Genomic DNA, 27,971 nt, shown 5'->3' with positions numbered 1-27,971 from the left:
ACACAGTCGGCTTCACCCATCCAGATGCAGCTCACCTAGTCCGTATACTGCGATGGCCAACTCTGTGCAGTAGTTTAGATAACACTGCTGGTTTGTGTCTAGAGTAATCTATGTGTGTGATCATAAATGGGTTCATATATTACAATTTGAATTGGATTTGGTGAACTACACTGGAGCTTGAATTACAATATTCTCATTCTGCATTGCAGATGATTGCCTTCAAAATTGGCTCTTAGAAGTGAATGTATGTATAAAATAATTACATGACATATAGACATTGTGAAAATATCAAAAATACAAGGAAGTAACAGTGAAAAGTAAATTTCCTTCCCACTCTCGTTTTCTTACTTTCCAATTTCCCTTTTACAGAGCAACCACTGTGAGCAGTTTCATGCAGAGACATCCTATGCATATATAAGTATATATGCCTAAGCTTTGTGTATGGAGAGAATACTATAGCTCTACCTTCCTATTTTTGCATACAAAGGTAACATGATGTACACAATATTCTGTGATTTTTGTTCCTTTTATTCAGTAACTATTAGAGACCTCTCTATATCAGCATCTGTAATCTGTCTCCACATTTTAAAGCAGATTCCTAGTATTCTGTTGAATTTATATAACCATTTTGTACTTAGTCTGTCACATTTTCACGAATATTTGCTGTTTCCAATATTTTGTTAACACCAACAATGTTTTGATGAACATCATTGCATATAATAATTTGTGCCATGTGTAAGGGGTACGTTCATGTATCTTGCGAGGAGAATTCTTGCTCTAAGGGCATATTTATTTTTTATGTTGATGTATATTGCCTACTTGCTTTCCAGATAAGCTGTACAGTTTTCCCAAACATATAAGAGAGTATTTGTTTCCCCATATTTATCCCTCCTCCCTATAGTATCAATTTTTTGAATTTGCCAATCTGATTATAATTCTAAGGTATGTTTATCTAATTATGACTGAAGTTAAGCATCTTAACAATCATTCATTACATTCTTTCCACATAACCATTTAGTTCTTCATTGTACCCTGAAAGATATCCATCTTCTCTCCACCAGTTTAAAATGGAAGCTTAAATAAATTGGCTTATTTGAGTCTAAACTCTCCATTTCTACACTCTCTATTCTTTTACACTTACCTTATTATTTACATGTATCAGTATTAATTTTTGTAAAATGCATAGATTAAGACATCTTAATATACAATAGGTTAGTGCCTCTTCTTTCTTTCAGAATTTCCCTAGATAGTCTCGCTTTATTTTTCAGTGGTAGTGATGGAGTTGTTTCATAAAATAAACACTGAAACAAACCTTGTTTAAAAGAGGGATATTATCACAATAAAACAGGGAAAGCTTTATGCCTAAGGTTGGGTTAGACCTGGAACTGAAAATGGTGTGTAGGAGAACAAAGAGTACCAACAAAGGGAAGAAAATTGAATAAATGTTCCAAATATGAGATACTATTAAAAACTCAGAAGTTCCCTGGAATAAAACATGCACTTGGATGTGGAAAGTTATTAAGTAGCCAGCTAGCTCTGTAGGTCAGCATTTATAACCCCTGCTTTTAAAGGCCTTGACAAACAGTGCTAAAGTTCTGACCTTAAACTGAAATTCCTTGGGCTCTTAGTACCTGTAAACATGTACCCAGCATTCCTTCCCCTAGCACGCACTTTGCCAGTCACAAGGAGCCATTATTAATGCATGTCCTCGTAGGAAGCGTAACTTACAGGGAAGCTAGTAAGTTCTGAAAAGAAGGAAATAAACACAGGCACCAAACCACGATCCTAAGCTGATTGTCCTTTAAATATGTCAAGATCCAGACATTTCAGTGTCACTTCAGTGATCTCAACAATAGGGATCTTGTGTATGCCACTATTCCAGGTAACTCACTCTCTTTCTGGGTTAACGTTTCCAGAGGTACTCTGAGGACTTGATTTGCTATAGGTTTATATGTGAGCAACTTAACTGTTCTACATTGGAAAGATTTCTTTCAAGCGTTACTAGCATCTTATGATTTCTTGTATTCATTGGTCAGAGGGACAAAACAAAATGTCCATGGCATTAGTCTTATGTCTCCTTTAATTAGTTCTATTGCTACTGAAATAATGTGATTGCAAATTTAACCTTTGTTTAACTTTGCTATGCTGTATATATTTTTTTTAATTCAAAATGCTATTGACACAGAACAAAACGCTATGGCTGGATTAATTTAAGACATGTTTACTATTGCCTGCAACCATACTGGATGCTTGACAGTTTTTCAATGCTGACTGATGTAGACAGAACCATTTTAGGATTTATTTCAGTTCCTCTGCTCCAGCATCCCTTTCTGACTAATATGTGCATCTCTATATTTGTGCTACTTCAATGTAAGGTATCTGAAATATTTAGATCTAAAGTAAATCATGGCTTTTCTTACCTCTTCATAATAACTGGAAGTTTGAAAGGTAATATGTTGGCAGTGAGGTGCTAATAATTTAATACTGTGTACTATTGCTAGGTTACAACACACACGAAAGACATGGAAGTGACCAGAAAGTGAAATGATGGCTTCATTTATCTGTTAAGCTGGATCCCAGATGATTTCATCTACTCATAAATAAACTTTCTTTATGGACAAAATGTGAATGTTCACTTTCCTTTCACTTACTATGCAAATCTATTTGCAGCATTCTAGCAAAAAAGAATGCAACTCATTTTCTGTGCTTATAAATTGTTCATTACCATGCTCTCTGATGGCCAATTCATGGCTCCATCTGCAACTCCACAAATCTCTTTGCCCAGATAAACTTGGTGGAGTAAATACAAGGTGCTGAAGAAGATGTATTTGGGATTAAAGGGGGGAAAGACACATCTCACATAGAAATCCCAAGTCTATCACTTTAAATTTTGTAACTTCTTTTACTTTTATTTGCATGTCATAGTCCAGGAAAATAAATACTTCAACTGACCTCATCAACTAAGTGTTTAGAGCTACATATAAATGCCATTTAAAGACTTTCTCACTGTGCAAGGAAGGAGTCCTGGTTCAAAGGGTCAAGCAAGCAAACAGATAATAAAACCTTTAGAAAGAAGTGCCTTTTTCCTTGTGATTTGGTGTATGAGATGTTGTAACCTATGACACTCAGTACAGAGAACTAAGAGCATTATTTTAGAATGCTTATAGTATTGGTCATTTCAAACAAAGCAAGCAAGATGATTACTTTTTTCCTCTTCTCTGATAAAGAGAAGACTGTAAACCTCAACTGGAATGTCATGTGATCTTAAATGGACCTTACCCTTAGAGCAGGTTAAAGTCACCCTTTCATGAATATATATTTAATACCCATTAATGCTGATAGGATTGACTTCTGTTTCCATGTATGTACCTGGAACTTTTTTTTGCGTGAAAATAATACTCACTAATAATGAACCGCTGTCCTCTAGCTAAAACATGAAAACAAAAAATGCAAGGTGCACAAAAGCTCTTTAGAGCAAGCAAAATCTGAGTATAGAAAAAACAAAAATTGTCGTAAAATCCATTTATATTGGTATGTAGAAATGGAATCTGGTTCAAAATATGTATCTTCTGCCACTGCTGAGCTTAAGAATCCACCCAAAGATTTTTTTCAATTAAAATTCTGTGTACCAACAATAAAGTCTGCTACAGAGCTTTTAATTAAAAAAGCAAACGAAATGAAATAAACCCACATTGTCTCTAGGTGCTGCTTGTATTAAAGGATTAGATTGATGAGATGTTTGGATTTTATTGTTCTAAACATGTGTTTCAGTTGGTGCTCTCAGACCTACCATGTGAAGAAGATGAAATGTAAGTAAACACCAAAAAACTCCATGTTTTTATTTAGCATTAAAAAAATTCAAAGTATAAAAAAGGCTCAAGTCATTAGAAAAAGCCCAGCTGAGTTACAAATGATCATTATAATCAGAAGAAAAGTAAATAGTTTGTAAATGCAGATTGTTCAATTTTTTTTAAACAAGAAAGGTAATTTTCATTACGATCAGCTTTGTTAAATAGATAAGAGGTCTAGCTGATTTCTAGATATTTTTGCACACTGAATTTCTCTTCCACAAGGTTTCAAGGGTATTTTAAGTTCATAAAAGAATCACGATGTTATCTATGGCTGCCTCCACACTCAAAAATCACAGTGACCAAGGGAGGCAGTTTTCTGTATAACTCAGTGTAAAATATAAGCAAACTAATCAAAATTCTAACCTGTACTGTGTGTATATTTCAAAGTGCTCGTGATATGAATTATGTGAACAATTGACTCAGTTTTTTCACTTTTTGTGCTATAGACTTAATGGTTCTCAGAATTCTATTCAGGAGATGAAGAGAAAGTGCCATTCATAATGGTACCGATAATTAATATCTGTAATTCATTGTGATTTAGTGTCAGCAAAGCACTTCCACCCAGCACTGTCTTCTCCCGGTTGCAGCCCTTACTGTTAGTCAGCTGTTTTCATTGCCTGCTACCCTCAAAGCCATGCTCTGTGTATAGCAGGAGGCTTATGCTTGTATTGCACAGCAGGGATTGGGACCATTCACCTGTTTCTGGTAGATCATCTTAGGGTTAACAATCTGCTTATTAAATTTGTGCTGCTCTTTCAGCTTTTGCGTGGCTCTCGATTGCTATTTCTTTACGTTGCTTTTGGAAACTGCTTTTTCCCTCTGTCTTATGCTGTTTGTGATGTAACAGAGGATTTGATTGTTTGCGTGCTTATCTGACTCCGGATTTCCTGGCTGCCCTTATCTTATCTCCTCATCTTCTGCCTTTGACCCACACTAACCAAATACAGAAGTTCAGAATTGGAAAGGATCTTAAATGTTGAATCTAACTCTAATCAACGTGACAGAAAAAATATGGTATTAAGAAAGTTTTTATGCTGACTTTAGAGCTACTGAGGCTACTGCTCTCCCTTTTAGGTGAAGGAATTGAAACCTAAGAGAAATAGTAAATTAGTAGTAGGGCTTCAACTGGTACTTAGGTATCACATTCTTTGGCTACATCATTTTGCATCTAAGTGCCTGTAATGTTTGTCATTATTTAGTACAATCGCTTTTGAGTAAAAACAAAACAAAACCCTCAAATGAAATGTAAATTGGCAGAAAATAAAAACAAAAAAGAGAGTGGCTGGGAATGTAGGGTGGTTGTATAAGGTAAGAAAATGTATTGAAGATGGGCACAATATCTCAAATCTTTTGTTATCACAAGACAGTGTCAGTGGAATGAATCTATAAGGAAAGTCAGGCTGTTTTCTGCGGGAGTAAAAAGTCCCCTCCAATAAAATCCTCTTTCTCTAACTATATTTATACAAGAGACTTCAGTTTAGAATCACTTCTTTGATCTGGGACATTATCTCCTGTTAACATACACTACCCAGCCAAGAGACCATATTCATCCATTTACCAGCACTGCTATTAGACAGTAATAACACACAAACATGGCAGATTACAGTGAAAAGGACCATAAAGATGGCCTACTCCAAATGTCTTTCAGAAATAAGAAACACAAAAGGACAGTAACTTGTCCAAAGTTCACATGCAAAATGGACACCGGAAAGGGAGACTTGGATTGGAATGCAAGGGAGTATCAAAGTAAAAACATGAAACATGGGTCGCCTAGGTAGAGGCCATGGTGGAGGAGGAACTGATTAGCTAGAAATAAAAACATTGTATTAGTCAACTTCCATGTTCCAAGAATTGTGCAAAACAATTTGCATATATTTTCCATTAAAAAAAAAAAAAACTGGTCGATCGACCGGGTGCAGTGGCTAACCCTGTAATCCTAGCACTTTGGGAGGCCAAGGTGGGTGGATGACCTGAGGTGGGGAGTTCGAGACCAGCCTGGCCAACATGGTGAATCCCCATCTCTACTGAAAATACAAAAATTAGCCAGGTGTGGTGTCACACACCTGTCATCCCAGCTGATCAAGAGGCTGAGGCAGGAGTATCACCTCAACCTGGGAGGTGGAGCTTGTAGCGAGCCAAGATCGCAACACTGCACTGCAGCCTGGGTAACAGAGCGAGACTCCGTCTCAAATAACAACAACAACAACAAAACTGGTCTATTTTATTATTACCTATTTAAATTTGTTTTCAAACACCAGGGTATGTTTTTCTGATCCAATCCAATTATTTTACTTTTATAACTCTATTTTTAACATGAACAAAGCATTGCTGTGCTGTCTTTGTATAAAATTTAAATGCTAACAGTAATTTATTTTATGAAATAAAACATGACAGCGCCCCTCTTATCATACTTCTGACTTAGTCCTCTTCTGATAAATAGCCAAGGACACTGATGTGCATGAATCTACAAAAATAGATTGATTTATGAAACATAAATATGACTATACATGTAAAAGATTCTGTAAATTAATTGCATTGATAGATTTTCTAATGACATACCACATCTTGCTTGGCTTCGATAAAGAGAAATAGTTTACTTAGGAGTAGGAAAGCAAGTTAAAAGGCAGAGCTTGGACTTGGACCTGGGACTGACTCCTGAGGCCAGAATTTCAACCACAAAGTTATATTGTATATCCAACATTTAATCAATTACACATCTGGTGAAATACCTGAGAGATACACAGTCCATTCATTCTTTGAGATACTGTACAATTTACTACCAGTTTCCGGGTGATATTATTGTGACTTATCTGTCCCTCAAATTACTGTAGCTGAATTGCACTTTGGCCTACGTTGAGAAATGATTTTTTAAAAATAACAAAAAAAATCATGAAATTTATTGTTGAATTTATTCTGAGAATACTATGGAAAACATTGTTCTTATGTTAACAGTGCTGTCTTTGTGAGGCCTCATAGCTTGAATTTTTCTCTCGGTTCTAGGCCAGGAATAGTTGTACATCTGGTGAGTAATGCTGTTCATTTTGTTAATTTTAGAGGACACTATATAACCAATATTCTCTCTCATTATGTTAGCTGCTAGGAAGCTTAAGTCAGATCTACAGTTCAATTCAAATTTTATATATGGTATTTACTATATTCTGTTTACAAACTGATCTCACTATTGGCCTGTTCTCTTTGTCTGATCCTCACCAGGCTCTCATTTCCATTTTTGTAAAATTTTCAGTATTTCCTTAAAGCATTTGGAACACGGGATATTGGATTCACTCAGGCAATACTCCACACAGTAATATGAGGTTAGAACTGGCTATTACTGTTCCCAGTGGCACCACTACATGGTGCTAAGAGACATGGCCTCTGCAGCCAGAACATTTGAGTTTAAAACCTAGTTCTACCACTTCCAGCTATGCTAACTTGGGCAAGTTACTTAATGTCTCTGTGACTGAGTTTTCTCAGTTGCAAAAGGAGAATTATAATAGTATGACCCAAACGTATACTGATGGAAGTTTGAGAGTTCGTTATTTCACATATAGTTACACATCTGATTTTAGAAGAGTGTCTGCCCTAGAAAATGCTGAATGATGTAACAGAGAAACCAATGGAGCAACTCTGCATATTTCTTCCTGAATTTATCAAATTCCTAAATGTATAGTTAATCTAAGGTCCACGGATTCTCAGCACCAAGAAGAAGAATAAAGATACTCATCTAAACATCCGTGTAGCACGGAAATAATCTCCATGACATCAAAGTAACAAAAGGAAATCATTCTGATAGGGACAGAAATTATCTCCTTCAACAACTAATTCTAGATAATTCTTATTCCAAATGTCTTTCTCACACGTTATAGTCAGCTCTCACTGCCCCCTGATGATTATATTTCTTTTTAGCATAATCATACCAATTTGACCAATCTCTGAGGAATAATTTCATTTTCAAAAATATAATGTTTCCCATACTGACTATCTTGGAAGTAATATTTGAGTAATTAGAATACTCTTGCCTTTTTAGGAACTCAAAAAGTATCTGTTTAAAACTTGAATTTAAGAGAGAAATGGAAATAATGTTTAGGGAGGGGAGCATATGCAGCCAGAAGACACATGTGTAATTCTCTGACTAGGCAGTGGCCTCCCCACTTCCTTTCTCCACCTTAAGTCTTAGTGGTACACTGTGCAAAATCCTAAAGGTGAATAAACGATCTCAAAGGTGCCTGCAATTTGGAACTTACATGATTACTGCATTTCTCCAGCTAACTGCTTCCTAGTCGTGTTACTGCTTCTCAGAAGCTCCACCAGAGGGTGCACCAGCTCAGAAAGAAAAAGTGAAACAAGTCGGTTTGGAAAATTGTTAGCCCAGAAAGAAAAAAAAAACAGAGGGCCTTAAAAATTAGATTTAAGAAACAAACATCCTGGTTAACCCAGTGAAACCCCGTCTCTACTAAAAAATACAAAAAACTAGCCGGGCGAGGTGGCGGGCCCCTGTAGTCCCAGCTACTCGGGAGGCTGAGGCAGGAGAATGGCGTAAACCCGGGAGGCGGAGCTTGCAGTGAGCTGAGATCCGGCCACTGCACTCCCGCCTGGGCCACAGAGCGAGACTCCGTCTCAAAAAAAAAAAAAAGAAACAAAATGAGGTGGTTAATATTTAGAATTGAGTTCAACTATAAGTAAAGGGGCTATTTTAAAATAGAAAAAAAGAAAAGGAAGAGGAGGGAGATGGAATAATCCGTACTCCTGGTCATGAGCTTAGATATCACAATTCAAAACAAAACAAGCAAAACAAAACAAAAAAAACCCTTCTGCTGTATTCACTGAATCAGGACACCAAGAGAATTTCCCCACTTCTGCCTCTTAAAAAATCTGTATTTTTAATGTTTTAATTTTTTAATGTAATATTTTAAAGTTCTTTTTACTACAAAGTGATTCATGTACATTACAATAATTCAAACAATAGTGAAGGGATAGCGTTCTTCATAATGCCATCTTCAAGAGAAGTGGGCACTTTAGTAGTTTGGTGTATATTTATGTCTGGTAGTAATTTTGGTGAAATCACTGTGCTTGTGAAAAATAATATATTCAAAGTAAGATTGAAGTCTCTATACTACTTAGCAAGACTTATTTATAAGCATGTCTACATTATTTTTGATGATTTAATAATATTCCTTTGTAAGTATATCCCATTAATTATTTTTCACATCTTTTATTGATGGTCATTTGTCTTAGAATGCTTTTTAAAGTCTCACTTCAGTTGCCATTTTTTTTTCCAGCCATACCTGTGGATTTGTTTCTTTTTTTTGAGATGGAGTCTCGCTCTGTTGCCCAGGCTGGAATGTGGTGGTGCTATCTTGGCTCACTGCAAGCTCCGCCTCCCAGGTTCACACCCTTCTCCTGCCTCAGCCTCCTGAGTAGCTGAGACTACAGGCGTACCTGTGAATTTTGCTAAACACTCTGTGTGCTCAGAACAAAGAGCAAACAAACAAAAAACAGATAAAAAAAAAAAAAGCAGCAGAGATTTATACATGGAGGGGGACAAAATCATCTGTAGGCTGGGTGATTGGTTTTTGTCTTAAACGTTTGTGATAAAATTTTTAAATGGACACTTCACATACGTTAAAAGTCATTTCTGACTGATGTGATGATGGGATGACACCCTGCCTCCTCAGGGAAGAGGACGCAATAAATTAACTGACATTTATGAATGTCTTCAAACTGAAGTGAACTGAGTTATTTTAACAACGGCTGAAGAAGATATGATTAAGTATAGTGTCTTCTCAGAAGCGTATCTGACGGTGAATAACAGATTTCCACTGCTGAAGCACAGAATACCTTAAAAGTAGTTCGTACATTGATGTATGAGAAAAGTCCATCAGCACATTTACATTTAGTGTGCCATGTTAGGCATAGTGAGGGACTCTACACTTGCCGAGTTATACCTTCCAAAAATGACTCTGTGAACTTTGTCTGTCTGTGAGCTTTTAAAACTTGTCTCAAGAATGATTGAGTTGTGGCTAGACACACACAGGAGGGTCAGCTTCCTGACTGAAGGAATCGACTTCTAACTCCTTGGTAAATGGTAGGTATGGCCACATTCATTCATTTTCCTCCTAGCCTAATTTCTTTCCTCACCGATTGTATAACAAGAGTGCAAAGAGTTGTCCGATGCCTCCTATTCTCTACCAAGATGTTCTTCCCTGGAGAATTTGAGTTTTATGTGACTGTGGGTTTCCAGATGAACAGTATATAGCTATAGTGGTTATCTGCCTAACACGCAACACCTGTGGTTTGTTGTCCCTGAAGAGTTAGTCACTGCCTTCTCAATGCATAATAGTATTTGTAACTCTAGAATCAAACCCATTATAATGCAATTATCTGTTTATATATCAGTCTGATAATTTCACATTTACTTGTATTCTCAGTGCCTTGAATTGAGTGGACATAAACATTTGCATAATTGTGCTGGGTGCGGGGAGGTATGGGCTGGTATGGGAATAGGTAGGTGATTGCTCTGGAGAAACAAGTGTGATCAATACCAATTTTATTGGGTAAAAGAAATAGGCTTTGGCTCTCCAGAGTTCCAAGACTAACCCTCTTCCTTTATCACCAGGTGTGTAAATTATAATGATCAACACCCTAAAGACTGGTATATCTGGTAAGGATATCTTCCATTTGTTTTACATGACAGTTGGTGGTATATACACACTCTTTCTCCTAAATAATTCGAGATGGTACATGAAATCATACAGCTTAAGGAAAGATTGGGGTCATGCAAATGAATATAGAGATACCACTTTCAGATTGTTGGCCAATGTTTCCTTAAACACTTCTTGTGACAAAGGGACTCACTATTTTTAAAAATAAGTTTATTCTAGACTTGAAAATCTTTAACGGCAAAATAAGTGTTATTTTTGAAAATATAGTAGAAAAAAACATTGTTATTGAAATCTCCCTAAATGACCCTCCACTGATTTTAGTTCTGGCCTTAAAAGCCATTCCAAATGACCACTATCTCTTCTATGAGACAATCCTACAGATTTTTTTTTTTTTTTTTTTTTTTTGAGAGATTTCAACTCTTGTTGCCTAGACTGTAGTGCAATGGTGTGATCTCGGCTCACTGCAACCTCCGCCTCCTGGGTTCAAGCAATTCTTCTGCCTCAGCCTCCCAAGTAGCTGGGACTACAGGCGTGCACCACCACATCCAGCTAATTTTTTGTATTTTAGTAGAGACAGGGTTTCACCATGTTGGCCAGGATGGTCTCGATCTCCTGACCTCATGATCTGCCCGCCTCGGACTCCCAAAGTGTTGGGATTACAGGCATGAGCCACTGCACCCGGCCCCTTCAGAAATTTTAACCTCTTAAATCTTGACATTTGTATATTCTAAACTTAACATTGTCAGTTCACTCAATTAGCTGGTTATCTCCTTAAAGGCAAAGACCCTCTCTGCCTACTTTTGAATTCCTAATCCCAATATCTAAAGTGTGTGCAGTTGCTTAAATACTAACTGGATGGATGAATGGATGGATGGATGGATGGATGGATGAAAAGATGGATGGATACATGGATGGATGGATGGGTGGATGGATGGATGGATGAAGGGATGAATGAATGAATGAACGGATGCATGGATGGATGGATGGATGTCTGAAAGGAAGAATGGATGAATGAATTAAGACACTGCCTTTTAGAATAAGCCTCCAATTTCTAAGGAGAAAATGATTATTACCACCTGGAAAGATTCACCCTTTCTGAGGCCAAAGAATATTTCCAGTTCAGTGGAAATGTATGGGTGGTGGTAGGAAATTGTTTAAGGAACTCGGTGTCCCACATCGCTTGTGGCCAGTCTAGCTGAGTCCTCACCCCACTTCTAGGTAGTAATGGAAGCTCTTAACTTCCCCGCATGCTCTACCTCATTCTTTTCTCGGTTACTTTTGGAGTCAGGATCCTGCTGCTGGTTTTGGTGGCAGCTCTTCTCTGTGGAGCAGTGGTTCTCTGCTTCCAGTGCTGGCTGAGGAGACCCCGAACTGATTCTCACAGGCGCACCATGGCCGTTTTTGCTGTTGGAGACTTGGACTCCATTTATGGTAAGTTGTCTATACACTTCTGGACTCTTTTTTGATCCTTTGTGGTTTTGTGGTGAATTGAAAAACTGTTCTCCCAAAAGCAGATGTGTGAACTTAGAAAAAGATGTGGCTTATTGGTGACACCAATGACTGCATTGAGGAGACTTTAAAGGAGAAAATGTCATAAGAAAGGCAATCCCAGAAGAAAGAAAATGTGTCTGGGGAACTGACCCACAGTTAAGTATAAGGAAAGCAACTAAATAGTTTGTTGTTCAGCAAGCAGAAGAGAAGAAGTATGCAGGGCTGGGCAGTCCAGGTGAATGGTAGGGTTTAGGGTACCGAAAAGCATCTCTGAGCTTTCATTATCAACCTATCTTAACTTGTATTTATAATCTCATTTACTGAGTTTTCTATGCTTTACTGAACTCATCTGAATTAACATTGAACAACACTTTCCAGACTGTCTGTGGTCAAGGCAGAATCTGAAATTCTGTGAAGTGGTCAGGGGAATGTCAATTTTCATCCCCTTTCATCTCAGCATTCTGATCCTGTCAGCTTCCGAGCCCCTCCCAAAACCATGCCCTTCCCTTCATTTTCCAGTTTGCATAAGGAAGTAAACACTGCAGGAAATTAAGGGCTTAGAGTTATTTGTAGCTGCCAGCCTTAGCTGTGAGCAGAAAAAAAAAACGACTTACTGATTTCTGGGAGGCCATAACTGATAGCTATTTCCTTATCTTAAGTATTGTCTCCACCAGGACTGTTGTGAGACTTTATTCTAAGGTGCTGCATTACACACCACAGTTACCTCGAGAGTACTTAACAGAGATCATAGCCAAAGCCGTGTTTCAGAAACTTGGGCCACCATGAAATTTGCAACAGATGGAGAAGGGTGTTCCCTGAGGAAAACTAACAGCAAGATGAAAAGTGGGGTAAAAATAAACAAAAATGTGTTAACATCAAACTTAATTTTCTAAGATAATGATTATATTCACCTCCAGCTTTTTTTTTCTTTCAAAAGTTATTATTTGACAGAGGCAACACATTATCAGTTTGGGAAGTGGTTATTTTAGGAAGGATAATTAAAGTCTCCAAAACAATAGTTCTTCCTCCTACAATCAAAAGCACCTTCCACGGGGCATAGAGGGAAATAGGGTTACTGATCTTTTAACAAAATATGTTAGTCAAAGGAGTCAACATGGTAACATTGGACTATTTTTCTTTATTTACCTAGAGGTATTTAATAAGTCAATGCAATCATGCTTCTTTTATCTGAGCTTAAGTTTCTAAAAAGAAAAATACAGCCTAGTATTTTCAGCTCTTCTCTCACTTTGAGAAATACCTTTTCCTCAACTATCTTGAATCTTAAAAGAATTTTGTTTTTAATTTTAAGTGTATTATTAAGCTAGACAGTTGTACTGTTAAAATTTTTAGAGCAGTTTATGTGCCATGGTTTTATACCTCTTTATCTAATGTTTTTCTATTTCTTGCATGGTAGTTTCCAGATATGCTCTTGAACTTGGCTGAACAGTCATGAGTGTGAGAGAAGGTGTCGAGGCTGAGGTGCTGCTTTAGCACACTGCATGTGCTAGCACTGAGTGATGGACGATAGACTCACATTCTCTATTACTCTGAAATCATTCAGAACAGGCATGAAAAAAAAAAAAACCCTTGGGGGTAAATTGCTTTTTTAAAAAAATATGGTCACAATTTTTTTAACGTCTGTCAAATGCTAAGCAGTAATTTGAGGATTTTCAGATATTATCTCTAACTCCTAAATATCAACTTGGAAAAGTGACTATTATTTATCTTAGAGGATGTTATTTACTTCTCACTCTCAAGGGGAAGCATGCATGCATAGATGTTTACTGCAAGTCAACGAATCGAGCTTAAACTGTCCAGAAGTCGGAATAGGGAACCTATGAAAACATAGGCTGGTCACTGACAGCCCAGCCCATCCCTGGACACTAAGTACAGCCTCACTATTTGAACACCTACGCTTTTCGATAGAGCAGCTTTTCAGTGGTAGGGCTTGTGCTCCAGGATCTTCATGCCCATCCTCACTCTGTTCTTTCCTCCCAATTCCACTGGCTTAACTTCCGGATATCATTTTGCTCAAGAAACATTTAAACTCTTCCATCCTGAGATGCACTGCAAATCTCTCTACTACTGATTCCCATTACTTACTCTGTCCTATTTATCTTTTCTTGTGCCTATGCTGAATTGATTGTTAGGTTGTTCCACCCACTGCCCATGTTCCATCGTGTCCCAAGGATGCTCAGGATGGCAGGACAGGCAGGGAACAGCCATTCATACAGTCTTTGATGTGGATACGGTGCCCAGAGCTGAGCTTTGTGGCATTCCTATTTCTCTTCTCCAAAACAAAATACAAAAGAGTAATTTAGGAAGTGGTGATCTCCCATCTCTAGCGACTTCTTACCTAGTAATTTCTGGAAGTAAATTTCAGGCAGTCAATATTTTAAGACAGTTTGAAACCTGGACCCATGCTAAATTTATGTTCCTCACTGGATCTTCATGATACCTTCACTTCTCCATACAAATGATTCTTCCTACCTAATATCTCTACAAAAAGAAGCTGCTTTCCAAAAGGGAAGTTAGAGAACCACTTGCTTTTGTGGCTACAAAGCAGGTGAGGGTCAAAACCGCAGCATCTACCTCCGCAGCTCCCACAGAGTATGTGCTCACAGCTAAGAATTGAGTCCAGCTGCCTCAGGATTCATACACCCACACTGAGGTTATAGGACTGTGCTTCTGTATTTCCCTCACAGTCCCTGTTCAGAAGAGAAAGAGAAAAATGAGAAATCTCTGGAATGACACAGGTGACATGTTAGAATATAAAATAAGGTTTCTGAACTCCCTGCCATTTCTTGAGCACAAAGGAGAAGATGGGATGTTCCCCGCTGAATACAGAATGTGGGAAATGGGTCATTTGAAACATTTTAATGGAGAGACTAGATTTGATATATTAATGTTGGGCTCTTCCCAGAACTTAATTTTTAAAATTTTTATCCAAACTTATTTTACTTAATTATCACCAATTATTGAATACATTAATTGAAATAGCTCGGCTCTTCTGACCTGTGGAGCAAACGGTTTGGCCCTCAGGATCTCCTGGAAGCTGCCCTCAACTAAGCAGAACTCAGAGGAAACTTTTGACTGAGAAACTGAGGTGGTCAAATTGTGCTAATGTTAAAATACATAAAATAGAAAATTTCTTTCAATCAGAACTACTGATACTATTACATGGCACAGGTTGCCAGTTATTCTGATCAGAAATACTAAACAGAAAAAAGAAAACACTTGGCTTGGATCCTTATAAGAGGTATTTAAGGAAGGTGTTGCCAACACAGCCCATCCCAATGTCTGGTGAGATTTCCTGTCTGGGAGAGGTCTGTGGGATCTCACCCAAACACCACAGACCGCAGTAGCATTTCCTGGACTAATGTTCCTGTCTTTTCACAGTGCTCTGCTGATTCGGTCTTTAGATAACTGGTCTTCCTTTCTCTTCATAGGATCTATACCCCTGAAGTGTGGGTCCTTAGACTCAGGGGCTTCTCAAAAGTCTTTGGATTCGGTAGAAAAGATCTTGGCACTTACTTTGCTCAATGAACACTCTCCGTGTCCACAATATGTCAGGAAGCTCTTTACTCTTTAGAAAGGGAAAAATATTCCCTCTGATGCCCCCTGTTGTGGGCTGAGGTATGTCCCACCCAATTTCATATGTTCAAATTCTAACCCCAGTTTCTCAGAATATGACTACATTTGAAGATAGGGCCTTTAAAAAGACAAAGACAACGAAATTAAAATGAGGCAATTGGGATGAACCTTAATTCAATATGGCCAGCATTCTTATAAGAAGATATTAGCACACAGACAGACAGGCACAAAGTAAAGACCATGCAGAGACACAAGGAGAAGGGTGGCAATCTGCAATCCAAGGAGACAGGCCTCAGAAGAAACCTACCCTGCTGACACCTTGGTCATGGACGTCTAGACTCCAAAATTGTGAGAAAATAAATCTCTGTTATTTAAGTGATCCAGTCTGTGGAACTTTGTTATGACAGCCCTAGTAAACTAATACAACTCCTCTCTTGGGGAGTGAGGAGGAAGAAGAGGGGCTGTCAGAGAAAGAAGAAGAGGAGAAGATCGGAAGAAAGTCAACAAGGCAGAGAAGGAGAAGATGCAGAGCAAGAGAAAGAGGAAGAGGGAGAAGAGAAGAAACAGTTTAAAATCAGAGATATTTTAAGGACTAAAATTCAAACCTACTTATTTTATACAGACTCTAAATTCTTCTTTTTCTCTTCAGCCCCATTTCCTCTTCCTGGTCACAGCTGCAGAATCTCCTCCTCTTTCTTCTCCCCTTGTTATGCTCCCCTGAACTTAACTCATCTTCTGGATCTGGTTCTCCTTCACCATCTCTGCTATAAGCCAGAGAGCATCCACTCAATGCCCTCATGTCTTCTCAAATGGCATCATCCATGCCGTAGCTTCTGAGACCTTCTTAGTTCCTTCTCTGAACCGTCAAAGATGAATAATTCTAGTATTACGTGGGTGTGTTGTTCAGCATCCATGTTTAGGTAATTTTTTTTCATTCATTTCAATGTTTTCTTATCTTAGTGTATCAGTCCATTTTCATGCTGCTGATAAAGACATACCCGAGACTAAGCAATTTACAAAAGAAATAGGTTTAATTGGACTTACAGTTTCATGTGGCTGGGGAATCCTCACAATCATGGTAGAAAGCAAGGAGAAGCAAGTGACATCTTACATGGATGGCAGCAGACAAAGATAGAATAAGGAAAATGCAAAAGCAGAAACCCCTGATAAAACCATCAGATCTCATGAGACCTATTCACTACCACAAGAACAGTATGGGGGAAGCCACCCTGCCATTCAATTGTCTTCCACCAAATCCCTCCCACAACACATGGGAATTATGGGAGTACAAATCAAGATGAGATTTGGGTGGGGACACAGCCAAACCATATCACTCACTATCTTACCTAATTTAATAATGCCTTCAGAATATCTCCTAAGTGATAATACAACTGAAAACACAGAAGACTTCCTGTATTAGTCCATTCTCACATTACTATAAATAAATAGCTGAGATTGGGTAATTTATGAAAAAAAAGTTTAAAATTGGCTCATGGTTCTGCAGGCTGTACAGGAAGTATGATGCTGGCATCTGCTTGGCTTCTGGGGAGGCCCCAGGAAACTTTATTCATGGCAGAAGGCAAAGAGGGAGCAAACACTTCACATGGCTGGGCCAGGAGGAAGAGAGAGGGAGTGGGGAGGTGTTACACACTTTTAAACAACCAGATCTCATGGGAACTCACTATCGCGAGAACAGCACCAAGGGTATGGTGCTAAATCATTCATGAGAAACCATTCCCATGACCCAGTCAACTCCTAGCGGGCCCCACCTACATTAGGGATTACAATTCAACACTGGATTTGCCAAATCATATCAATGTACAACCAGTTTTTCCTCCTCTCTAAAATGTGGAAATGGGAAGTGAAAACACACATTGAGCCACAGACAGTGATTTTTTAAAAGGATTGTATGCAAATTTTTAGTAAAGATTGGGGGAAAAAAAGAGAAAAATCATTTAAAATTCTCACATGACTGTCTGCATCCCAAATCTCTATTGTTTGTGATCATTGCTCAGCAGTTGATAAATCCAAGGACTATAATTATGATAGGGTAAAACAGATATTAAAAATAGTTTTTTAAAAAAGATAAGGATTTTGGTTTTATTGATTAGGTTAATTGTTTTGTTTTATTTCTTAAATTTGTATATTAAAAGTAGGCAGTGTCAAAGGAATTTTGGAATTTATTAAAAATGAAAGGTTATTTTTAATTACTAAAAATGAGGATGACAGTAATGTTTTATTAAAAATAAAGTTGTGATGCTGAATAAAAACCCATATTAATGAGGAAGCAAGACATTTAAAGATAATGGAAAATGTTTGGAGTTTTGGAGGTGAGAAAAGGACAAATAGAGCTTGAGGCAGAAAAACAATTGACTATGCATTAGAAAAGAGAGAATTGGAGAGCACAGGAGAGGGACCCCACAACTGTTTGTCCGTGTTTTTAATAAAACATAATCAATCACAGAACATTTAAATAAGAGTCCCTTTGCCTGTATGCCATGAGGTCTGTGGATTGGGGCTGGGTTCCCTCAGGCTTGACAAGGCTTCCCGATGAGTTTCCCTGCCTTTCCTGAGCTGATTGCAAGATGAAGCCCAAGGGGACACCCGTCCTAGGGACACTTATCTTGGCTTAGCTTCTCATTGGGGCAGATTGCTTGATAATGCAACTATACAATCTCTCTGACCCCATTTCTTCTGCAGTTTCAGGGATAATCTTCCCTCTTTTTTATTTCTGGGAAAACAGAAATACCAGCATTCCAGCAGTGATTATATATGAGTGCTCTGAGCTGGGGAGAAAAAAGAGGGCTCCAGAGAGGGGAACAAGAAGCAAGGTCTTACAGGCTCTGCTCTCTTCTCCCTCCAAGTCTTCCAGGATTCTTTTATTTTATGATTTTTCAGAAATGTCATTTCCCTATGTTTCATGTTGTATGTGTAAATATTCTGTGACTTATTTTCAGTAATAAAAAAGGAAGTATTTCATTCACAGATTTTCATGGAAAGACATGATAATAGTAATGACTCATTCATTGAGCATTTCCCAGGAGCCATGCCCTGTGCTAACACTTGACATCCCGAATCTCATTTATTCTTCCTTACCACTCTATGAAAGTTCACTATCATTCTGACTACTCTACGAATGAAGGAAAAAAGGCACTTAGAGATTAAGCAACATGGTAAGTAGATGGCAGAACTGTGACTCAAATTCAGTCCTTCTGGCCACTCCTGTAGAAGAGAAAGGAATGAGGTAAAGGAAAGAGAAGAAATAGGTAGAAAGAACATGTAGAAAGAGGTGAAGTCTATTTGAGTGATTCTTAAAAACATAGGAAATCTCAACTCTGGCTATAAAAACTAAGCAGTAAGTGTATTGGTTTTACAAAATTAAACAATAAACTCTGATATCTTAGACAGCAGTTCTGTAAAAACTATAGGATTTTTGCTGGCATTTTTTATTCAGTTCTCTCAGTTTCTTAATTTGTCAAAAGATAAAAATGCCTGCCCTCCCCAGTATCCAATCACTTGATATTATATGTAAACATGCTTTGAAAAAAAATTGAAAACTGATATAACCTATATTTGGTTTTCAAAACTTCCTGAACACATTGGCTTAATTATGTTTACCCAATGCCTAATGGTTTTAATAACAAGTTTAAGATCAACAGCAAACTTTGTAGTAAGAAGATAATGAAAGTTTTCTACGAAAGCAACTATGGAGACTCTATCACTGGGAGCACAATATTGACAGTGGCAATCGTAGACATAAATTGGAGCTAGTACAAATATTAGATGTGTCAAGTAGTTTGGTTGACCATTTCTAGGCAGAAAGAGAGTTACCTTTGACTTTGTACTGAACACACTAGGTGCAGTTCACCAAGGAAATAGCCATCATTCATTGCAAGTATTCACAATGGAGGAAATTACTGGGACAACTGTATTTTACCAGTCAGTGTTAACTCTGATTGATCAAGTCCCACAGACTTATCTGACATCAACCCAAACTTACAAACTGCAAAGGGCTCTAACTCCATGATACTTTTTATTTAATAACTTCTATATTATAATTAATAATGATAATGTCTAAATCATTATTTAACTATGAAAAGAGGATGGACTGAAAAATAATATTGTAAATAAAAGAAGATGCATGCACGCTCCTAGCATTAGTACAGTTCTTGACATATTGTAATAATAATAGTAAACCCTGATGCATAATTACTGTGCCAGGCCTTATTTTAAGTACTTTATGCTCATTTAGCCTTGCTTTTATAGAGGTAGACACTAGTATTATACCTTTATTGCCTAAGAGAAAACTGAGGTAAAAAAATACTATGTAATAACTCAGAAGTAGACTATTTAATCAAATAGATAACTCTGAGAAAAGTGCTAAACCAGAAGGTGAGACATATATTCTAAATACGCCCCACCCTTTATATACTTGAATTATTAGTCTTTGCTCTGGTACCTGTGAGATAAGAAATAAGACAAACGCAACTGTATGAAAATCCATCATTCTAAATTAACATTATCCGCTTCAAAGTAATCATTTTGAGTAATCTCCATATGGATCCTAGTGAAGCAGCTAATGTCTAATAATCAACTACTCTTTGAATTCTTTTGATCATTGTGTCATGTTGTTTGGAATATTCCTAATGGCATCAAATCTTACTCCTTTAAGGAAGGTCAGCAAACTTTTTCCATTAACAGACAGATAGAAATTATTTTTGGCTTTGCAAAATATATGGTCTAGGTGGGGACTACTTATCCCTGCCATGGTAGTACAACAGGAGCCATAGACAATATGTAAATGTATGAATAAGATTGTGTTTCGTAAATTCAATATACAAAAACAGCTGGAGGCCAGATTCAGTTCAAGGGACTAGTTTCTTTTTAAAGATGAATTTTTGGTGGTTGCTATTGTTTTGGCAAAAGGCAGTCAAAATCATTTAAAGGTGGGTAAAGATCCAGGTGAATATATCCAGGTGAATACCTATTCTTTATATATAAGCATTTATATATATGTGTGTATGTATGTGTGTGTGCGTGTGTGTGTGTATATATAAACCATCTTTATATATACAGCCATATATTAATATAAAGATGGTTATAAAATAGCACTATTTTTTTTGTGTTACCCAAACACCATCTTTCAAGGAAATACTAACAGTCAATTTCCAAAAGAGCCATTAGAGTAAGCATATTGTCTTTTTTAAGTTACCAGTTAGTGAAAGAAAAGGCCAGTTTGTAATAGTTAATGTCCTGTATTATGCCTAATCTAGAAGTCACGAGGTTTGATTTCAAAGTATTTTTTTAAATTTTAGAATATATTCCTTTATTGTGTGTGTATACCTTAAATACATGCTTTTCATCACTGAGCTTAACATTTTTACTATTTACTAAAGAGGAATAATTAATTATTTGTATTAGTTGAAGTTTGCAACCATAAATGTAAAATAATACAATTTTAAAAGTGATTATTTTAATTTTTCTAATGCAACTTACATTTCCCATGTTGGGAGCATTAGCTGAAATGCTATTAGTGTTGAGGAATCCTGTTTTGTGATGTACAAAAGAGAATATTCCTTCTAGTTTCAGCTGCTAAATTGTAAATGCTTCTTGATGGATTAGACAATGATGATTTCATTGGTTCAGGTAAGCAATTTTTTTTTTGCTATGGTGACTAAACCTTCCCTGCAAAGAGCAAGATAGTTGTAATTTTTTCTCATAGATACAAATAATTTTCTGTTGCTTCAGAAATGCCCGATTTTATTGGGCAGTTCCTGTACCTATGTTTTATGCTCACTAGAAATATTACAAGTCTTCATCTTTCTCTTTCCAGGGACAGAAGCAGCTGCGAGTCCACCTGTTGGAATTCACGTTCAAACTCAAACCCCTGACCTATATCCTGTTCCTGCTCCATGTTTTGACACTTTAGGCTCCCCACCTCCATATGAAGAAATTCTAAAAACAAGCTGATTTTACGTGTGGATTATCAATTTAAAGCATTAACGACATCTGTAATTCCAAAACATCAAATTTAGGAATAGTTATTTCAGTTATTGGAAATGTCCAGAGATCTATTCATATAGTCTGAGGAAAGACAATTCGACAAAAGAATGGATGTTGGAAAAAATCTAGGTCATGGAAATGTTTAAATAGTAAATTAGTGGGCTCTTGATGTGTCACTGCTGTGTCATACTTTTATGCTACACAACTAAATTAATGCTTTCCCACTCGTACCCAAATAGGCAAAGATTAGGTGCTGAAAGTTGTTTCCATCACATTTAGGACTCCACTGCAGTATACATCACACCATTTTCTGCTTTAAACTCTTTCCTAGTGTGGAGTCCATAAAAATTATTATAATGTAACAATAGCCCAAGCCAAGAATCCAACATGTCCGGAACCAGAACCAGAACCAGAACCAGAAAGATAATATTTGAATGAAGGTGAGGGGAGACAGTAGGAAAAAGAAACATTTGGAGTTGAAGGGTAAAGGATAAATGAAGAGGAAAAGGAAAAGATTACAAGTCTCAGTCTAAGAGGTTTTATGCCTCAGCCTGAGGAGGAAGAAATTGTAGATAGAAGGTGAAGGAGATTGCTGAAGATTTGGAGCACGTTTAATGCCAATATGGGGAGAAAAGACAAGTTCCCCTTTTATAGGAATGAATGTGGACTCCATAGTCCATAGTGGTTCCCTGGAGCCTCAAGGCTTGGCATTTATTGCAGCACCATGCTAAAAACCTTTGGCATAGATATCTGTTCTCATGAGGACTGCAGAAGTAGCAATGAGACATCTTCAAGTGGCATTTTGGCAGTGGCCATCAGCAGGGGGACAGAAAAAAACATCCATTGCAGATGCCATATGATCTTCAGCTGACAAATTTGTTGAACAAAACAATAAACATCAATAGATATCTAAAATTTAACTTGACCAAACTTATTTCCTAATCTTATTTTTCCAAATCTGTTTTATCCAAACCTTCCCCATCTCAGTTAACTGCAACTGTTGCTCAGGCCAAAAAATACTTGGAGACATAGAAGCTAGGGTAATCCTTTGAAATAAACTGTCTTAAGAGCAGTTTTAGGTCCAAAGGAATATTGAGCAGAAGGCAGAGAGATTTCTTATATACACCCGGCTTTGACACTTACATAACCTCCCCCATTACCAACATCTTTTGCCAGAATGATACACTTCTTACAACTGACGTGCCTATACTGACATCATTATCATCCAAAGTCCATAGTTTATATTATGACTTACTCTTGGTGTTGTACATTCTCTAGGTCTGGCAAATTCAGAATGACACGTACCTACCATTACAGTGCCCCACAAAGTAATTTCACTGCCCCTGAAAGTCCTCTGTGCTCTGCCTATCTATCCTTTCTTCCCTCCCTTCTAAATCCAAACAACCACTGATCTTTTTATTTTCTCCATAGCTTTGCATTTTTAGAATGCCCTATAGTTGGAATCATACAGTATGTAGCCTTTTCAGGTTAGTTTCTTTAACCTAGTAATAAGCACGTAAGTTTCCTCTATGTCTTTTCATGGCTTGATAGCTCATTTCTTTTCAGGGTTAAATAAAATCCATTGTCTGCTTACCAGAGTTTATGTATGCCTTTACCTGCTGAAGGATATCTTGTTTGCTTCCAAGTTTTGGCAATTATGCATAAAGCTACTGTCAATATCCATATGCAAGATTTTGTGGAGATATAAGTTTTTAACTCCTTTGGGTAAATACCAAGAGCATGTTTGTTGGATTGTATGTTTAGTTTTGCAACAAAACCACTAACCTATCTTTCAAAGTGTCTGTACCATTTTGAAATTCTAGTGGCAATGAATGAGTGTTCCCGTTGCTCCACATCCTCACCAGCATTTGATGTTGTCAGTCTTCTGAATGTTGGCCATTCTAATAGGTATGCAGTAGTATTCCATTGTTGTTTTAATTTGCAATTCCCTAATGACACATGATGTAAAGAAACTTTTAATACGTGGAGTAATCTTTTTATAATATAAGGAGCATCATGTACTTTTCTACTGGTAGTCTGGTATGTTTCTTCCAGGGCTATAATGTAAATCTTCAAGTGAAGGAAATCATTGCTTGTACTGAAACTAAGTTTTAAAGTAATGTTTCCTAGCTCTGGAAATCCCCGAAAAACTGGAAGAGGATTTAATGGGGGTAAGGCCTTATGAAAGTGAGGGTGAGTAAAAGCCAGAGACGGCTGACTTAGTGCTGTTAACATAATCTCACTTGTATCCGCTGATGAAAAAGATCTGAAGAAGCTTGTGTTTATGTACTGCAGTAGTCCCTGGTGTGTGTGTAGGGCTATATGGTGAACAAACTGCTTTCATATATGCTATCAGATTTTATTCTAATGACAGTTTTGTGACCTGGCTATTCCTAACTTCAAGTTAAACATGGTAGAATGAAGACGTCTACTCTCTTCAGAAACCTACTAAGATTATAGGAAAGAAATTAAAATGTTTTTAATTCACAGAGACAGAGATAAGAAGATGACAGTAAGAAGAAAGTTAATTATAAGATTTTAGTACTTGGAAAGATGAATGAGATGGACACAGATGGTTGTCATGATTGACTGAGACTTTGAGTTTCTCTACTTTGCTAAGTGTCATGGAAGAAATAGAATGATTAAGCTAATATTTGCTACGGCAATCCAGAAATGTCCAAGAATTAGAGGCAAAAGAAGTGAAGAGAATTCTGAAAATGATAATGAAGTTAATCTACAGGAAGACAGCATTGCAGCAGCCCGAAGAAGAGCCAGTTCCAATCAGAACATAACAGCAATGAGCTACAGAAAATAAGAGGAATGATTAAAGAAAAATATATATGTAACTTTAATGTTAAATTAGTAGTAAGTAGAAAACAGAGGAAGTGAAAAAAGGCATTTATTAAATCCATGAAAAACAAAAATTAGATTAACTATAAAATGGTTAAGCTATGAAAATTACAAATAATTAGTACTGTTAAAAATGGTTAAGTGATGAATAATGCAAATAATATTTAAATTAATCAAAATTGTTAAATTAATATTTTAAAATATGTATTATTTATATTAACAAGATAGGCAAAGGGAAAAGGTTTGCGAAGGAAGGGGGCAGGATACAGTAAGAAACATAAATGCTAATCTCAGATTGTGGAAATTTAATTAATTAAAGGAAAAACCAAATGGTGCTAAAGCACATCATTTTAAAATTAGATCATAAATATTTGTAACAAAATACTAAAAGAGTTGAAAATTGTCGTCTCAAGAAATTGGACTCGGAGATAATGTGTGGGATTAGGTATGGCAGAAAAGCACTGATTTCTATTACGATTCTATAGCACTACTTGACTTTTAAAATGAAGTTCATTTATTTCTTAAATAGAAAGAAATATAAAATTAAACAAGTACATGATTTGGCAGTGTTATAGCTTGTGATTCCAAGCCAACAAAGGAAGTCATACTATAAAGAAGTAAAAAATGTAAAACATATCTTCAGATAATGGGGCTACAGGTTATTTTATTTGTTATGTTTCTTGATTTTCTAATTTTTCAATAATGTATATATATATACTTTTATAGTTGAAAAGCTCACAGATTCTACTATAAAAAATAGACACAAAAGATATCTCTATCTCTCTCTCTCTCAATCTATCTATCTTTCTATCTATCTATCTACCTATGCATGTGTGTCTGCTTTCATTTAACAGATGAGAAAGTGTGGACCGTGGAAGAGGATTTGACTTGCCCAAGTTGTATAGCTAATTAGTGTAAGAAGCAAAACTAGAGACTAGGTATTGTCATCTTCCAGTTCCTATTTCAGGTATTTTTCCACTATGATCTTCTAACTTTAAAAGTGACTATAATAAGTAAACATCAGAGAATGATCAATATAACTACATTGACCTCAAATGACTGACTCTAAGAAGAAGTTTTTGTTTGTATCCTATGAGCTGCATATGTTAGATCCCATTCTGTTTACAGAGCAGGCAGTGGTTATAATTAACCCTTAGAAAAGTGTAAGCATATCTAGAAACAGGGCTAATGATTTAGCAGCTAATTTGCCTAAGACAGTAGTGAAAGTCAGAGTTGAAGTAATCGGAATTTATTTTAAAGTTACTTGCATTTATGGGTCAGTGCACTTCAAACAAAAGTACCTGTTTGGTGTTGGTTGGTTGATTGGTTTATTTCTGTGTTTGTAATAGGACTGAATTTTTTTTTCTTCCCATGTTAAAGAAAGTTATTTATTTATTTATTTATTTTTGGAGACAGAGTCTCACTGTCACCCAGGCTGCGGTGCAGTGGTGCGATCTCGGCTCGCTGCAACCTCCATCTTCCAGGTTCAAGCGATTCTCCTCCCTCAGCCTCCCGAGTAGCAGCCCCCCACAATGGATGGCTAACTTTTTTTTGTTTGTATTTTTAGAGGAGATGGGTTTTGCCATGTTGGCCAGGCTGGTCTCGAACTCCTGACCTCAGGTCATCTGCCCACATCGGCCTCCTGTTATTACAGGCGAAGCCACAGCGCCAGGCCAAGAATGTTCATTTTTCTAAAATGAGGGTTTTTTGGGTTTTTTTTTTTTTTTTTCCATTTTTACTAATGAGTGTAGCAGTTTCTTTGAGCATCCACCAGAGGGCATGAAAGTCAATCTATGATTCCAGCCCATTAGCTAGATTCGACTTAATGGCTAGATGGAACTATGAAGCTGAATTACTACTGATATCAAATTTTTGACGAACCCTACCAGAATGGAATAATAATGAGGTTCACATTTGCAAAAAGGTATCTGGTTTCTTTCACAAGATAGCTGAGCATCAGGTGAGATGCCTGGCATCAGAATGTAGAAAATTTGAAATAGAAACCATCTTTCTAAGGATGAGGCCTATGAGTTTCAGGTGTCTACAAAGGTAGGCTAATTTGTGCATATAATGCCCACGTGGTATGCAATATCTACGACACAAGCTTTATGGGTCTAGCCTATATCATTTTTACCTGACTGGAAGTTACTTTTTTATTTTCAGTTTCGTAGTTCCAAATTTGTTTCATTTACGTTAAGATCACAACTGTATAAGAGACAACTTTAAAATTCAGTATCTTTCACAAAAATGAAATAGAGCTGGGATAGAGTTAAAATAGCATTCATGTGGACAATAAAATGAAACTCACTCAGAATATTATATTTAAGGCAAAATGTGAAATTCTTCAGAATTGTGTAAGAGAAAATGAAATAATGAAAATGTGTTGGCTATAAAACCACTCTGTTGAGAGTGATTAAAAAAAAGAAGAAAGAAAAGAAATATAGTATACATTCCAAGGGAATCTTTTACTTTCAAATTCATTTTGCTTTGTGATTTTGTACAAAATAATCCTATGCAGGCATTTTTGAATGATTGATTAGTATTAGATGATGATAAAAAGTACCATTTTTGTTATTAACAGAACTAGCTACAGTTCTGTGAAAATGAAATAAATGTAATGCCCCTTTACAAAATGGAATAGGTTGATAATAAACGAAATGAAATTTGTATTTGTGCATTTGGAAAATAGTTATTTTTTCTCTGAAATTATGCCAATTTATGCCTGTGATCTAACTCATGAAGAAAATAATCTGTATCAATCAAAATGCTAGATTTTTATGTTATTAAGATAAAAAGGCATTGCTCAGAATTACTGACACTGTTGATGAACGCAGGTTGCTTAATTTTACTATTATGTTTGTTGGGGAGAATTTCCTCTTTGGAAAATCTGTTTTGAGACATGATAAGCAAAAGTCATACGAGTTTCCTTTTTCTAATAATTAATGTAATAATGGGTCTCTTTATATTTAATAAATAGCCAATTTTTTCCCATAATACAGAAAAGCTGGCCATACAAAATGAAGTCATATCAATTTATAGATTATTCTCTCTTTTATATACCTACACCTAGGTAAACTTATAATGTTAGAAGAATCTTGGGTACTACTAATTGTCTTCTACATTTAGAAGGGCTAGAGCTATTATCTTATTTTGAAGAGTATTGAGAGGTGCAAAATATTTTTTTAAAAGCCTAAATATTTGTTAGAAATAATCAGTGTACAATTTCATGCTTATCTAATATTCTGTGGACTGCTTTGCCACCTGTGACATGGTCAAAAACTATATTGATGCTATATGAAGACAGTTGGAGTAAGAGATGTAATGCCAATCTCTTAAGAGTGGCAAGGCATTGCTAGAATGTTAAGTATCCCCAATAATGCAAAATTTCTTCCATCTTTATTTTTTCTGCTTTTAGCAAGGTTTATTGACTGCTTCAGTTTCTGCTATATTAACTAAATTAACTTATATGGTTCCTATTTACAAAATTTGAAGATTTCTCTTTCTGCTATAGAGATCCCCC

The 27,971-nt window shown here is 36.6% G+C and overlaps 1 protein-coding gene across 1 annotated transcript; it reads left to right on the top strand.

Moving 5' to 3' along the window:
• Positions 1 to 1,741: 1,741 nt before the first annotated feature.
• On the top strand, positions 1,742 to 22,516 carry TMEM207 (transmembrane protein 207). Its single transcript, XM_011961616.1, has 5 exons — positions 1,742 to 1,882; positions 3,772 to 3,809; positions 10,468 to 10,512; positions 11,802 to 11,944; positions 21,432 to 22,516. Exons 1-5 carry the CDS (start codon positions 1,808 to 1,810, stop codon positions 21,566 to 21,568), a joined length of 438 nt encoding a protein of 145 aa, XP_011817006.1. The 5' UTR covers positions 1,742 to 1,807; the 3' UTR covers positions 21,569 to 22,516.
• The last annotated feature ends 5,455 nt before the right edge of the window (positions 22,517 to 27,971 follow it).

This window comes from Colobus angolensis, unplaced genomic scaffold, assembly GCF_000951035.1.
Source record: "Colobus angolensis palliatus isolate OR3802 unplaced genomic scaffold, Cang.pa_1.0 Scaffold56, whole genome shotgun sequence".
In the NCBI taxonomy this organism is placed as follows: Eukaryota; Metazoa; Chordata; class Mammalia; order Primates; family Cercopithecidae; genus Colobus; species Colobus angolensis.
This window is presented reverse-complemented; position numbering and strand designations above follow the sequence as displayed.

Coding starts and splice junctions, on each gene's coding strand:
- TMEM207 (XM_011961616.1), top strand. CDS start 1,808: ATGTCAAGATCCAGACATTTCAGTGTCACTTCAGTGATCTCAACAATA. Junction 1,883..3,771: donor TGTGTATGCCACTATTCCAG/GTAACTCACTCT, acceptor CATGTGTTTCAG/TTGGTGCTCTCAGACCTACC. Junction 3,810..10,467: donor CCATGTGAAGAAGATGAAAT/GTAAGTAAACAC, acceptor CTTTATCACCAG/GTGTGTAAATTATAATGATC.